Source organism: Monodon monoceros, unplaced genomic scaffold (assembly GCF_005190385.1).
Source record: "Monodon monoceros isolate NGI ecotype Baffin Bay Population unplaced genomic scaffold, NGI_Narwhal_1 Super_Scaffold_13, whole genome shotgun sequence".
In the NCBI taxonomy this organism is placed as follows: domain Eukaryota; kingdom Metazoa; phylum Chordata; class Mammalia; order Artiodactyla; family Monodontidae; genus Monodon; species Monodon monoceros.
Window position 1 is genome coordinate 85620109 of NW_021703769.1, and position 14708 is coordinate 85634816.

General features: G+C 46.4%; 1 protein-coding gene across 1 annotated transcript in view; it reads right to left on the reverse strand.

Annotated features, from left to right (window-relative positions):
- Positions 1-2514: 2514 nt before the first annotated feature.
- Positions 2515-14708, reverse strand: part of DNAAF5 (dynein axonemal assembly factor 5) — a 37338-nt gene continuing 25144 nt past the window's right edge. Inside the window, exons 11-13 of the mRNA XM_029222217.1 lie at positions 14378-14534; positions 12549-12740; positions 2515-4660 (exon numbers count right to left, since the gene is read on the reverse strand). Of these exons, the coding sequence (XP_029078050.1) occupies positions 4524-4660; positions 12549-12740; positions 14378-14534 (486 nt within the window). The 3' untranslated portion in view covers positions 2515-4523. The remainder of the gene's footprint in view (positions 4661-12548; positions 12741-14377; positions 14535-14708) is intronic.

The window sequence follows — 14708 nt, forward strand, 5'->3', positions numbered from 1 at the left end:
TCCCTGGCGGTCCAGTGGCTAAGACTCTGTGCTCCCAATGCAGGGGGCCCAGGTTCGATCCCCCGTCAGGGAACCAGATCCCACGTGCCGCAACTAAGAGTTTGCGTGCTGCAATGAGGATCCACGTGCTGCAACCAGGACCTGGCGCAGCCAAATAAATACATGAACATTTTTAAAAAATTAAAGAAAGAAAAGGCCATTGTTGTCCCCACCTTTACATTTGCCATTTTCACCACTTCTCTTCACTCTCAATCTTAGCCAAAACTGTCAACTCACTTTCTGAAGAATGGAAATATAAAGGAACTAATGTAAAGTCCTAGAGGATAAAAGTGCCATCAGTTAGGCCAGGAAGAGAGCACCTAGATTTCTAAATGGATTCTTCTGTCTGCAGTTACCATGTGTTGTCAGCTGACAACGGGCACTGCTTTGCCTCTTCAAATTACACTTTTCCAGAAAACCCTGCACAAGCACCTAAGAACAACGGAGCAAGTGCTCTTGCCTTTGGGACAGGCTCCAGGCCTGTGTCCCAGCCAGCTCCTGAAGCCATCATTTGCTTATGGGAAGAGTCACAGGAAGGAGGCTTAGACCCCTGGGGGTTCAAGGTCAAAGGAGAGAGGCTGAGGGGTAATGGAGGCTGCTGCCTCCCTACTGAGATAGCAGCTGGTAGTGGAGAGGCAAGCCTTTGCTCGCTAAGGGGAAACCACGCTTCCCGCTCCTGCCTGGGGAAGGCAGCCTCTGACAGCAATTCCAAACTCAGCCAATGATTGTTTTTAGTTTTGGTATTTTCAATTATGAAAAAGTTCACACAAAATCCACACGTACACAGGTAGAGAAAAGAGCACAGCAGGTCCCTAAACATCCTTCATTAGTTCAGGGGTTAAAAAGAACCATGGAGGCTCCCCCGGTGGCGCAGTGGTTGGGAGTCTGCCTGCCGATGCAGGGGACACGGGTTCGTGCCCCGGTCCGGGAAGATCCCACATGCCGTGGAGCAGCTGGGCCCCTGAGCCATGGCCACAGAGCCTGCGCTTCCGGAGCCTGTGCTCCGAAACGGGAGAGGCCACAACAGTGAGAGGCCCGCGTACCGCAAAAAAAAAAAGAACCATAGAATAGCTTTGCCTGTTCTAGAAGTCCAGTAAAAGATGCACTCCTTCACATCTGGCTTACTTCAGCCTAATGTCTGTGAGAGCCACCCACGTTGCAGTGTTTAGTTTCTTTTGATTGCAGTATAGTATTCTGTTGTATGGATATACTACAGTTTATCCATTCATAATTGTTGATGGACATTTGGGTGATTTCCAGTTTGGGGCTGGAATAAAGCAGCTATGAACACTTGGGTACAAGTCTTTGCATTTTCATTTCTCAACAAGACAACTTTTTGGTAAACCTTCTGCTTCATCCTGAACATCCTTCCCTGGAATAGGGCTCTGGTTACACAGAAGAAACAGGTGTGCTGACTTAGGAGCCAAGACCATCACCCAAGTCAGTCGGGTTTCCGATTTCTGAGTTAGTCTCAGCTGAGTTGTATTTTTGACTACGGAACACGTGCACAAGAAAGTAAATTCAAAGGTACCGAGAGGCATAGACCCAACTTCCACTCCAGTCTCTCAGCCCTACAGGTCCCCTTCCCAGAGGCCACGACTCTTACCAGTTTCTTTTGTAACCTTCTAGAAATGTCTTATGCACATAAAAGCAGATCGGCAGCTCCTTCTCTCCTTTTACATATGCCGCATTCCATGCACAGGGTAGTGTTCCTTGTTTTTTACAATTTTAGAGGTCATTCCATACTGGCACATACAGGGCTGCCTTTGGCTACTAAAAGGTAGGTGTTTCATCTTCAACTAAGCAACTCACCCTAGAACAAGGGTCCCCAACCAGGGAACCAGAGAACAAGGGTTCCCTGTTAGGAAGCCGGCGCACAGCAGGAGGTGAGTGGCGGGCGAGCTCCGCCTCCTGTCAGACCAGCAGCAGCATCGTGCTCACAGGAGCGCGAACCCTACTGTGAACCGCGCGTGCGAGGGATCCAGGCTGCGTGTTCCTGTGAGCACCTAATGCCTGATGACCTGAGGGGGAGCCGAGGCGGTGACGCTGGCGCTGGGGAGGGGCCACAAATACAGGTCATCATTAGCAGAGAGGTCTGACTGCACAGAGAACATCATAAATCAATCGCTTGCAGACTCATCAAAACCCTATCAGTGAGTGGCAAGTGAAAACAAGCTCAGGGCTCCCGCTGATTCTGCATTATGGTGAGTTGTATAATTATTTCATTATATATCACCATGTAATGATAATAGAAATAAAGTGCACAATAGATGTAGTGTGCTTGAATCATCCCGAAACCATCCCCTCTCCCCCTTCCGTGGAAAAACTGTCTTCCACAAAACCGGTCCCTGGTGCCAAAAAGGTTGGGGACCACCGCCCTAGAAGGATGTACTTTCATTTAGGTCACGGAAAGGAGATTTTAAAAGGAAGTAAAACTTGTTTTTGAACCACAGCATAGGTAGAGGCAAACAGATAAATTATCTTTATGAAAATAACATTTTGAGCTTCTTAAATTCAGGAAATGAAAAATTTCCTGAATACAGCAAAAATTTCTTCCTAGATACAGCACAAAAAGCACAATCCATAAAAGAACAAATCAATAAATTAAACTTCTTTTGGGAATTCCCTGGCGGTCCAGTGGTTGACACTTGGCGCTTTCATTGCCATGGGCCCGGGATCGATCCCTGGTCAGGGAACTAAGATCCCACAAGCCGTGCGGCACGGCCAAAAAAAATAACCTTTCATAGGCTGTTAAGATTGTGTCAGGTGTCCCGAGTCACTGCAGTGCTGCCTCTGAATAGTTCCCCTAACGCACAGAAACGAAAGCGCACCGCTAATGCTTCCATGGCAGCCGCGTGGCAGCTGGGCTGGACAGCAGCTGGGGGGGGCACCCAACCCGCCTGCCTTGTGGGTTGAGCACGTGGTGTCCTCTCAGCCGTGACACTGAACGTCTGACCAAAGGTAGAAGATGGAGCTTCTTGCTGGATGTGAAAATGCGTGGTTCTCAAGGCAGGGGTCCCCATACTTTAGGGACGTCGGAATCCCCCGGAGGGCCAGCCGCTGGGCCCCAGCCCATTGTCTCTGATTCAGTAGGTCTGGGCCAAGACCTGCTAATATGCATCTCTAACAGGCTCCAGATAGTGCTGAGGAAGGACACGCAGAGGATACAGAGGCAGAGGGCAATCAGGAAGCTGGGGGACAGAAATGGGGTTTGGAGAGGAACTGTGGCTTCAGAGACTCGCAAGGGTCACTGCGGTCAGGAGTTGCGTCACCATGGGGCCGGGGGTGCAGTGACCCAGGTCTGTGCTGCAGGTTCAGTTCTCAGCCCCTCTCCAGGTCCGACCCCCACCCTGAGGGTGAGCCCTTGGAAGCCTTGCTGACACCCTTGTCTTAACTTGTTTGGAGCTCCTGCCACCTGGTGGCCAGAGAGGGCACTACAACGAGCAGTGGGGACCCCTCAGTCCAAAGGCCCAGGATTCTGGAGGCTGCGATCACTGTGAGGTTCAATCTAAGGAAAGAAATGAGTCTGAATTTCAATTATCAAAACACACGAAGACAGGCATACAGAATAGTTATAATAAATATTTTAAGTTATATTTTCAAATACCAAAGCATAAGTGTTAGTATTTGATTTTTGGAAAAAACACAGCATTTTTTTCCCCTTGTGTTAACATAAATATTTGGCTTATGGAAATAGAACTCACTTAAAATGAACTCTTTTAGGCACTTGGGGATAGAAAGTACAGGAAAATATAATACAACTTTACTGTACTGCTACTTACAAGAGAGCAACCAAAATTATATCTGATTAAACATCCTATTTTCAACTGTCAGAATTACTGACCTAAGAAAAAATACTGTGACCAAATATATCCACATAACATTTTAAATTCCAGTGTATCTTAAATGGGAAAGATTCCACTGATAATAGTTCTTAAGATTTCAAATTCTTTTCAGTCTTTCACTGAGATATTAAGTTTCAGTAGACAGAACCCAAAGAAAGAACATTCCTTTTAATCACTTTGTCTTTTTTCTTTTTAAATACTCAAGAACTTTCTTGGTGGGCATTTAAGCAAGAAAGAACCAATAACCCAGGAACCTAGCAGTGCACGTAGACTAAAAAAAAGAATGTGCTGATTTGGTGTGAGAAGTTGACATTTAATTTGAAGGTGGCTGTCGATTTCTGGCAGACCTCTCGGTGAACTGCATGAGTTAGCCATGAACTACAGAAGCCACTCAGTGAAAGTTCTTTATTTCAAAAACTGCTGGGTGTGCAGAATTGTCCCAGGAGAGCACTGGGCACAGTGCTTAGAGAATGCATTCTTCTTGCTGTTAAAGGCTTGCTTGTGAGGGTCCTCGGCTGTTGACAGAAAGGTGCCCTGTGAAGAGATTTAAAGGCCACGAATCCCAGTCCAGGTGAGGACGTGGCTTGGGTGTTCGCTCCCCCCAGCTGTTGCGCTGAGGCTCTGCTCCCAGGACTCTGGTCACGGGGCGGGCGGCAGGCCCTGCAGGTGCTGTAGCAGCTGCTCGCAGTGGGTGGGTGAACGATGCTTATGGAGGACGGCCTCCATCTCTCTCACCAGGAGGTCAGGGAAGAGGACACTGCCTGCTTTGAGGGCCTCTGCAAAACAGGAAAACACCTTTATGATGCCAGGAATAAATATTAAGCCAAGCCTAGCTTCATATTAAAGTTACAACAGCCATAAACAGAGCAGACTGCAGAGCAAGGGAAGTGATCGGGGGTTAGGAGGGCATTGCATAATGATTAAGGGGTCAGTACTCAAGAAGACATAACGATCCTTATCACGTATGAGCCCAGTAACAAAGTGTCAAACAACGTGAGGCAAAACTGATAGCTCCTAGGAGAAATAGATTAATCCACTATTGTGGCTGGAGACTCCCATGCCCCTCTCTCAGAAACGGACAGACCCAGCAGGCAGAAAATCGGTGAGTACACCCAAGCGGACCCCACGAGCACCATCAATCAATCAAATATCTACAGACTACCTCATCCAACAGTAGCAGAGCACACGTTCTTCTCAAGCTCCCATGGAACAGTCACTAGAATAGACCACATTCAGGGCCATAAAACACACCTTCACAAATATAAAAGGACAGAAATCATACAATCTCTGCTCTCAGACAACATGGAATTGAACTGGACATCAGTAACAAAGAGATAATTGGAAAATCCCCAAATATCTGGAGATTAAACAACACATTTGTAAATACCACAACGGTCCAAGAAGAAATCTCAAGAAAAATTAAAAAATATTCTGAACTAAATGAAAATGAAAACACAACTTATCAAAATTTGTGGGATGCAGGGAAAAGCAGTGCTTACAGGGAAACTTATACCATTGAATGCACACATTAAAAAAAAAGATCTAAAATCAATAATCTAAATCACCACCTTAGGAAACTACAAAAAAGAGCAAATTAAATCCAAAGTTAGCAGAAGAAAAAAAGAATCAGAGCATAAATCAGTGAAATCTGAAACAGAAAATCAATAGAGATCATCCACAAAACCAAAAATTGGTTCTCTGAACAACTCTTTGCCCACAACTCTGATAACCTAGGTGAAATGGACCAATTCTCTGAAAGGCATAATCTGCCAAAACTCCCACGAGAATAGACAATCGCAGTGGACCTACATCCGTTAACAGTAGACCTACATCCGCTAATAGTAGACCTACATCCGTTAACAGTAGACCTACATCCGTTAACAGTAGACCTACATCCGCTAACAGTAGACCTACATCCGCTAAAGAAACTGAATCAATAATGAATAACCTCCCCAAACAGAAAGCCCCAGCCCCAGTAGGTGAACCAGATGAGTTCAAGGGCGAATTCTGCCAAACCTTTAAGGAAGAAATGAAACCAATTCTCTGCAATCTCTTCCAGAAGACAGAAGCACAGGGAACACGTGCTAACTCATCCTATGAGACCAGCATTACCCCGATACAAACTCAGAAAAAGATGCTACAGGAAAAGAAAACTACAGACCAGTATTTCTCGCAAACATAGATGCAAAAATCCTCAACAAAATATTAGCAAATCAAATCCAACAATGTATAAAAAGCATCACATACCACGACCAAGTGAGATTTATCCCAGGTATGCAAGGCTGGTTCAACATTTCAAAAATCAATTAATGTAATCCATCACATCAACAAGCTAAAAGAGGCATCACATGATCATATCAATAGATGCAGAAAAGCATTTTGACAAAGTCTAACACCCACTCATGAGTAAAAACATTCTGTAAACTAGGAATAGAGGGTAACTTCCTCAATAATGAATATCTATGAAAAAATCTACAGTTAACATGACACTTAGGGTAAGAAACTTGAAACTTTCCCACTATAATCAGGAACAAAGCAAGGATGTCCCCTCTCACCACTCTTTTTCAACACCAAACTGGATGTCCTAGCTAATGCGATAAGATAAGAAAAGGAAATGAAAGATAATATACACATTGGCAAGGAAGAAATAAAACTGTCTTTGTTTACAGATGACATGAGCGTTTATGTTGAAATTGGGAAGAACTGACAAACTCCTGGAACTAATAAGTGATTATAGCAAGGTTGCAGGATACAAGGTTAACATACAAAAGTCAATCACTTGGACTTCCCTGGTGGCGCAGTGGTTTAAGAATCCACCTGCCAATGCAGGGGACACGGGTTCGAGCCCTGGTCCGGGAAGATCCCACATGCCACGGAGCAACTAAGCACATGTGCCACAACTACTGAGCCTGCACTCTAGAGCCCACATGCCACAACTACTGAAGCCCGCATGCCTTGAGCCTGTGCTCCGCAACAAGAGAAGCCACTGCAATGAGGAGCCCGTGCACACAGCAACGAAGAGTAGCCCCCACTTGCCACAACTAGAGAAAGCCCACGTGCAGCAACGAAGACCCAACACAGCCAAAAATAAAAAAGTCAATCACTTTCCTATACACCAGACATGAATGAGTGCAATCTGAAATTAAAACAATACCATTTACAGTAGTACCTTCCAAAATGAAATACCTTGGTATAAATCTAACAAAATGTATAGAAGATCTATATGAGAAAATTTACAAAACTCTGATGAATGAAATTAAAGAAGAACTAAATAAATGGAAAGATATTTCATGTTCATGGACAGGAAGACTCACTATTATCAAGATATCAGTTTTTCCCAACTTGATCTATATATAGATTCAATGCAATCCCAATTAAAATCCCAGCAAATTATTGTGTGGATATTAACAAACTAACACAATATTGAAGGAGAAGAACAAAGTTGGAGCACTGACACTACCCAACTTCAAGACTTTCTATAAAGCCACAGTAATCAAGACAGTGTGGTACTGGCAAATAGATCAATGGAACAGAACAGAGAGACCAGAAATAGGCCCACATAAATACTGTCAACTGATCTTTGACAAAGAAATAAAGGCGATACAATGGAGCAAAGACAGTCTTTTCACAAATGGTGATAGAACAAATGGACATCCACATCCAAAGAACAAAAAACAAAAAAAAAATCTAGACACAGACCTTACCTCTTTCATGACAATTAACTCAAAATTGATGATAGACATAAATAATAAAACTCCTAGAATATAACACAGGAGAAAACCTAGGTGACCTTTGGGTATGGCAATAATTTTTTAGATAAACACCAAAAGTATAATCCATGAAAGAAATAATTGATAAGCTGGACTTCATTAAAATTAAAAACTTTTGCCACAGATTGAAAGAAAATATTTGCAGAAGATACATCTGATATATATGGAAACACAAAAGACCCCGAATAGCCAAAGCAATCCTGAGAAAGAAAAACGGAGCTGGAGGAATCAGATGCCCTGACTTCAGACTATACTACAAAGCTACAGTAATCAAAACAGTATGGTACTGGCACAAAAACAGAAATATAGATCAATGGAACAGGACAGAAAGCCCAGAGATAAACCCACACACCTATGGTCAACTAATCTATGACAAACGAGGCAAGAATATACAATGGAGAAAAGATAGTCTCTTCAATAAGTGGTGCTGGGAAAACTGGACAGCTGCATGTAAAAAAATGAAATTAGAACACTTCCTAACACCATACACAAAAATAAACTTGAAATGGATAAAAGACCTAAATGTAAGGCCGGACACTATAAAACTCTTAGAGAAAACATAGGCAAAACACTCTTTGACATAAATCACAGCATGATCTTTCTTGATCCACCTCTTAGAATAATGAAAATAAAAACAAAAATAGACAAATGAGACCTAATTAAACTTAAAACTTCTGCACAGCAAAGGAAACCATAAACTAAACGAAAAGACAACCCACAGAGTGGGAGAAAATATTTGCAAATGAAGCGACCGACAAGGGACTAATCTCCAAAATATACAAACAGCTCATGCAGCTCTATGTCAAAAGAGAAAACAACCCAATCCAAAAATGGGCAGAAGATCTCAACAGACATTTCTCCAAAGAAGACATACAGATGGCTAACAGGCACATGAAAAGATGCTCAACATTGCTAATTATTAGAGAAATGCATATCAAAACTACAGTGAGGTATCACTTCACACCAGTCAGAATGGCCATCATCAAAAAGTCTACAAACAATAAATGTTGGAGAGGGTGTGGAAAAATGGAACCCTCCTACACTGTTGGTGGGAATGTAAATTGGTACAACCATTATGGAGAACAGTATGGAGGTTCCTCAAAAAACTGAAAGTAGAACTACCATATGATCCAGCAACCCCACTCCTAGGCATATATCTGGAAAAAACTCCAATTTGAAAAGATACATGCACCCCAATATTCATAGCAGCACTATTTACAATATTCAAGACATGGAAGCAGCCTAAATGTCCATCGACAGATGAGTGGATAAAGAAGATGTGAGAATATTACTCAGCCATAAAAAAAGAATGAAATAATGCCGTTTGAAGTGACATGGATGGACCTAGAGATCGTCATACTAAGTGAAGTAAGTCAAAGAAAGACAAATATCATGATATTGCTTATATGTGGAATCTAAGAATATTATACAAACGAACTTATTTACAAAACAGAAATAGAATCAGAGATGTAGAAAACAAACTATGGTTACCAGCGGGGAAAAGAGGGGAGGGATAAATTGGGAGACTGGGATTGACACATACACACTACCATATATAAAATAGATAACTAATAAGGAACTACTGTATAGCAAAGGGAACTCCACTCAATACTCTGTAATGACCTATATGGGAAAAGAATCTAAAAAAGAGTAGATATATGTATATGTGTAACTGATTCACTTTGCTGTACAGCAGAAACTAACACAACATTGTAAATCAACTCTATTCCAATAAAAATTTAAAAAATAAAAAATTAAAGGGAAACAAAAAAATTAACAATAAAGCCTTAAGAAAGACATATCTGATAAAGGACTATTATCTATAATATACAAATCTTAAAACTCAACAATATGAAAACAAACAACCCAATTAAAAAATGGGCCAGGGACTTCGCTGGTGGCGCTGTGGTTAAGAATCTGCCTGCCAATGCAGGGGACACGGGTTCGATCCGTGATCTGGGAAGATCCCACATGCCGCGGAGCAACTAAGGCCGCATGCCTAGAGCCCTGTTCCACAACAAGAGAAGCCACCACAATGAGAAGCCCGCGCACCACAACGAAGAGTAGCCCCCAAACGCAGCCAAAAAAAAGGGGGGGGGCAAAGACCTTAACAGACACCTCATCAAAGAAGATATACAGTTGTAAAATAAGCCCATACAAAGATACTTCACATGGTATGTCACCAGAGAAATGCAAATTAAAATGAGATATCACTACACACCTATCAGAATGGCCAGAATCAGAACACCACATGCTGGCAGAATGGGGAACGACAGGACTCTCATCATTGCTGGTGGGAATGCAAAATAGTGTGGCCACTTTGGAAGACAGTTCGGTGATTTCTTACAAAAATAAATATACTCTTACGATATGATCCAGCAATCACATTCCTTGGTATTTACCCAAAGGAGCTGAAAACTTACGTTGGCAGAAAACCTACACACAGATGTTTAGAGAAGCTTTATTCATAATCGCCAAAATTTGGAAGCAACCAAGATGCCCCTCAGTAGGTGAATGTAAATAAACTGGTTCATTCAGACAATGGAATATTAGTGCTAAAAAAAAAAAAAAAAAAAAAAAGAGCTCTCAAGCCATGAGAAAACATGGAGGAATCTCAAATGCTCATTACTAAGTGAAAGAAGCAATTTGAAAAGGCTACAGACTGTATGATTTCAAGTACGTGATGTTCTGGAAAAGGCAAAACTATGGAGACAATGAAAGATCAGTGGTCGCTAAAGTTGGGAGGGCGGACAGATGGACAGACGGACAGGTGGAGCACAGAGGAGTTTTAGGGCAGTGAAACTATTCTGTATGAGACTATGAATGCAACGATGGATACATGTCATTATTGGGAGGGCCGGGAGACGGACAGACGGACAGGTGGAGCACAGAGGAGTGTTAGGGCAGTGAAACTATTCTGTATGAGAATATGAATGCAACGATGGATACACGTCATTACATGCTTGTCCAAACCACACAATGTACGGCGCCCAGAGTGACCCCTAACGTAAACCATGGACTTAGGGTGACTGTGGCGTGTCTGTGGGGCTTACTGACTGGACCAGATGCAGCACCCGGGGGGGCTGCTGATCACGGGGGAGGCTGTGCATGGTGGGGCGCAGGTGTGAGGGAGTCTGTGTACCCGCTGCTCACCGTCTGTACGAACCGTGAGGTCTGTATGAACGGGGAGGGCGACAGCTGGCCAGGAACCCCAGTCGGGCACACGTGCCGACCCCTGGTGCAAAGCCAAGGCAGACAACCCGTCTGCCCTCAGCTGTTGCCGTCGTAAGCAGTTCCCACTGGTCTCGAATTCACGGTTTGTCTCCGTTCCACGGAGAGCAGCGACGCGGTGCCCTCCCTCAAAGCACAACGGGGCACCTGAACCTGCGGGTGGCCTGGGCAGGGGCTCTCAAAGGGCGCCCCAGGGTTTTGGGGGCCCTGAGACCCTTCAGAGGGTGTGAGTCAGAACTCTGTCCACAGTGACACGAAGGGCACGACCCCCGGCTCACGGGGCGCCCTCCGCACTGAGGGCTCAAGGCCAGGGCGGCTCGAGCGCTGGCCGGGCTCTGGGGAGTGAGTCACTGCAGGAGTCAGTTAATGTCCTCAGAGGAGCATAAAAATCATCTACTTTATGAAATCTCAACCCCTGAGCACCCAACTTTTAGTAAACTCATTCCGATGAAGTCTGGATTTTCTAGGGACTGACAGCGTCTGCCCTCCACCGAGCGCCCAGCGCGGTGGTCACAGATCACGCCGTGGCTGGATCTGCTCTCTGTCTGCTTCCTGGTCGTCCCTCCTCTGCGTCCTTCTCGTTCTCCTTTCTTGACTTCTTTTGCGTTATCTGAACAGTTTTTAGAACCCCACTCTAAACTGAAGTCTGTTTATGGCCATCTCAGCCATGTGGCTTCGCTCACACGTCGGTGGTGGTTCAGGGGATACGACACGTGTCCTTCCTTTTTAGCTTTTCAGCACCCTGGGATGGAACGGGAGGCGCACGCGTGTGCAGTGGGGCTGAGGGCTGGGCAGCTCCCAGACACCACTTTTTACTTGAAAGAATGACCAGTGACAACTGACTCTTGTTCTTCTGACCTGGGGACTCAACAGGATGCCTTCTTGTAAGCGAATGAAGCGACAGTGTTTGTGGCTGATGATAAAATTGAAGGTCTCAAGCAGTAATAAGAATTATAGAAACTTGTTTCTGCCACCAAAAGCCTGACAGCCTCCTGAAGCTGTTCTTCCCAAGACTTTTCTGAGCTTGACGTCAACAGTGACTTTTTGACACTGAGAACAGAGCGCGTCCACGTTAATGAGCACGCGGGGCGGATAGATGGACTTGAGCGGAACGGGTGTGGTTCCACAGTGGCTCCAGAGTCTACACTCCAAGGAACCTTGAGGAGACTACCACCTGTCCAGTCAGGGTGCGGTAAGGAAGAGGACCGCTATCAAGATACTCCTCTCTTCCAACTACATCTGTGTGGGCCGTTTGTTTTTCACATACTTTAACCAAACGACACGCATCATAACCGACGCAACGCAGAGATGTGCGTCTGGTTGTCTTCTATCAGCTCGACGTTAGAGAGATTCACAAAAATGTAAAATAATGCCACTGTTCTTGTTATTTAGTTTTACAAAACGCATCTTTCAAAACCACGTTATTTATGTTAAAATGTAACGGGTTGTTATTTTAAAGAAATTAATCAGTACCTTAACATTTTCTCAAGTTTTAACTTCTACCACGGTGAACACCAGGGGCCGTAACCCACAGGACACAAGCTCATTGGGACCCGCAGTAACTCGGAGGACACGGGTTGCAAGACTGCGGGCCCAAGGGAGTCCGGGCGCCCGCCCAGCTGCTCCCGTGCGGCTGGCCCGAGTATGGGGATGAAGCTCTTACCGAGAACTGCGTCCTGGATGGCGCTCTCAGGGTCGTCGAGGTACACGAGCAGCTCCCTGTACAGGTGCTGAATGTTGCTCTGGTAATAGCACTTGCCGGCCTCGTTCCCGACACGCTCCAACCAGGTGACCAAGGAGGTGGTGGCCGCCAGCCTCACCTCGTTGGAAACGTCATCCAGGCGTTTTAAGAGTTCTGCAAGGAGGGACCAGACAGGAGTGTGAGGAGAGGTTCCAGGGCAGGCGGCTCCCAGCTAAGCTCTCAGCACTTGTGGAGCACCGGCCCCTGGCCTGGGAAACCCACAGGCGGGTGCTGGGGAGGGGCTGGTGGTAGCGGGTGTCCCGGGACCCTCGGCCACTCTGGCCCAGGGGTGGACTCCGTGGACACGGACTGAAGGTGTGCTTCACAACCAGCGTGGGCGTCTTCGCCCTCTGACCTGCAAGGCGGCTGGGGTCCCCCCGGCTCTGAGATGCTCAGACTCAGAGTCACACACAGGCCTCACGCCCCATCCTCCCCAAGGAGCAGACGGCACAGGAAGGGCGTCTGCTGACCCCGCTTTCTGCCCACCGTGGCTCTGGGGACAGAGCTGAGGGCCCGGTGACACGACGGCCACCAGCTACATCAGCTGTGTTTCTGCTGAGCCTCTGGGACCAGATGTCCCACTGCTGAAAGTGGACTAACAGTCCTTCCTGACCCGCAAAAACGCTTCCTGTGAACGGGTGAGACTTCTATCAATGCGTGCTCTTCTCACAGATCTACACGACGCGCCTGCGGGCCTCTCACTGCCGTGGCCTCTCCCGTTGCGGAGCACAGGCTCCGGACGCGCAGGCCCAGCGGCCATGGCTCACGGGCGCAGCCACTCCACAGCATGTAGGATCTTCCTGGACCAGGGCACGAACCCGCGTCCCCTGCATCGGCAGGTGGACTCTCAACCACTGCGCCACCAGGGAAGCCCCAAACGTTTATTCTTACACATGCAATAGGTTCTAAGATAACACTTCATTCTAGCTGTAGGCGGCAACAGATGTTACGGCAGGGAATCCAGATATTCACACAGGAGGGGCTAAGGGTCGCCACTGTCTCAGGCGTGAGGAACCGCTTTTTGCCACATTTGTTAATCCCGCCTGTGGGCAGGGCCCTTCCCGAGGCCTCCCCTCTCAGCTCCTCCAGTTTCTTCGGCTCCTGTTTCTGCCGGCAAGCCTGGTCTTCCTCGTCCGCCTCCTGGGCTGCTTCAGGGGCTGCTTCTTGCCACCCTTGGGGCCAGACGTGGCCCCTGCCGCAAGAAGTGCTCAACTCGTTTGGAACGGCTGTTACCCTTGCAGATTTCCGCGATCCCAACCACACGTGGAGAAGATGGCACTGAGGGCCTGTACCTTCCACCTCCCCCCCCCCCGCCCCAGCGTGGGCACACCCACCAGCCCCTGAGCTTCTCGGCTGCAGGCCCACCTCCAGCGACGCTGCTCCGCTCGGGGCCGTGTTTCACTTCTGTGGCCCGGACTCATCGGTGCTCTCAGGCTCCAAGAGGCAGTGACACGGGGGATGCGAGGCAGGGCTGCAGCCCTCACACCGCAGGCCACGGGGTGGTACCCCGGCCGCCATGGGCGTCTATGCTCCCACCCACCCCGCAATTCCAGTCCACAAGACGTCTGTCCTGTTTCTCGTGCTACGTTACTTATTCAGTGACATTCAGTGACGTCATACCTGTCACATCCACGTTTAGACGCATAGCACCAACCTGACCAGAAGTCAAAGTAGCATTTTCTATTTTTCCTACCAAAGAAACAACTGTCAAGCAAACAGAGGCGTATGACTGGAAAAGAATAATGTCCTACCAGGATAAATCTTGATGAATTTGTCTGGATCTATCACACCATCAGGGGTCTTTAAAAATACGTTAATGATTCGGCATGAAATTAATCGAGTCATCTGAGAATCTTCTTCCAGGGTGGTTAGGATTTGAGGCATCAACATTTCCTGCACTTCCTGTATCTGCAATAAAAAAAACCACACAAGCTGTGGGTCACGGCTGGTGCCACCCTGGTGACAGAGATGGCTACTCACACACTGTGTACTTTGCCCGTCACTGAAGAGACTTGGTTTTGATGCAAGTATGATTGAGTCTGGAAAGCTACTTTGAAATTTCTATGTAAGAAGCAGACCAGA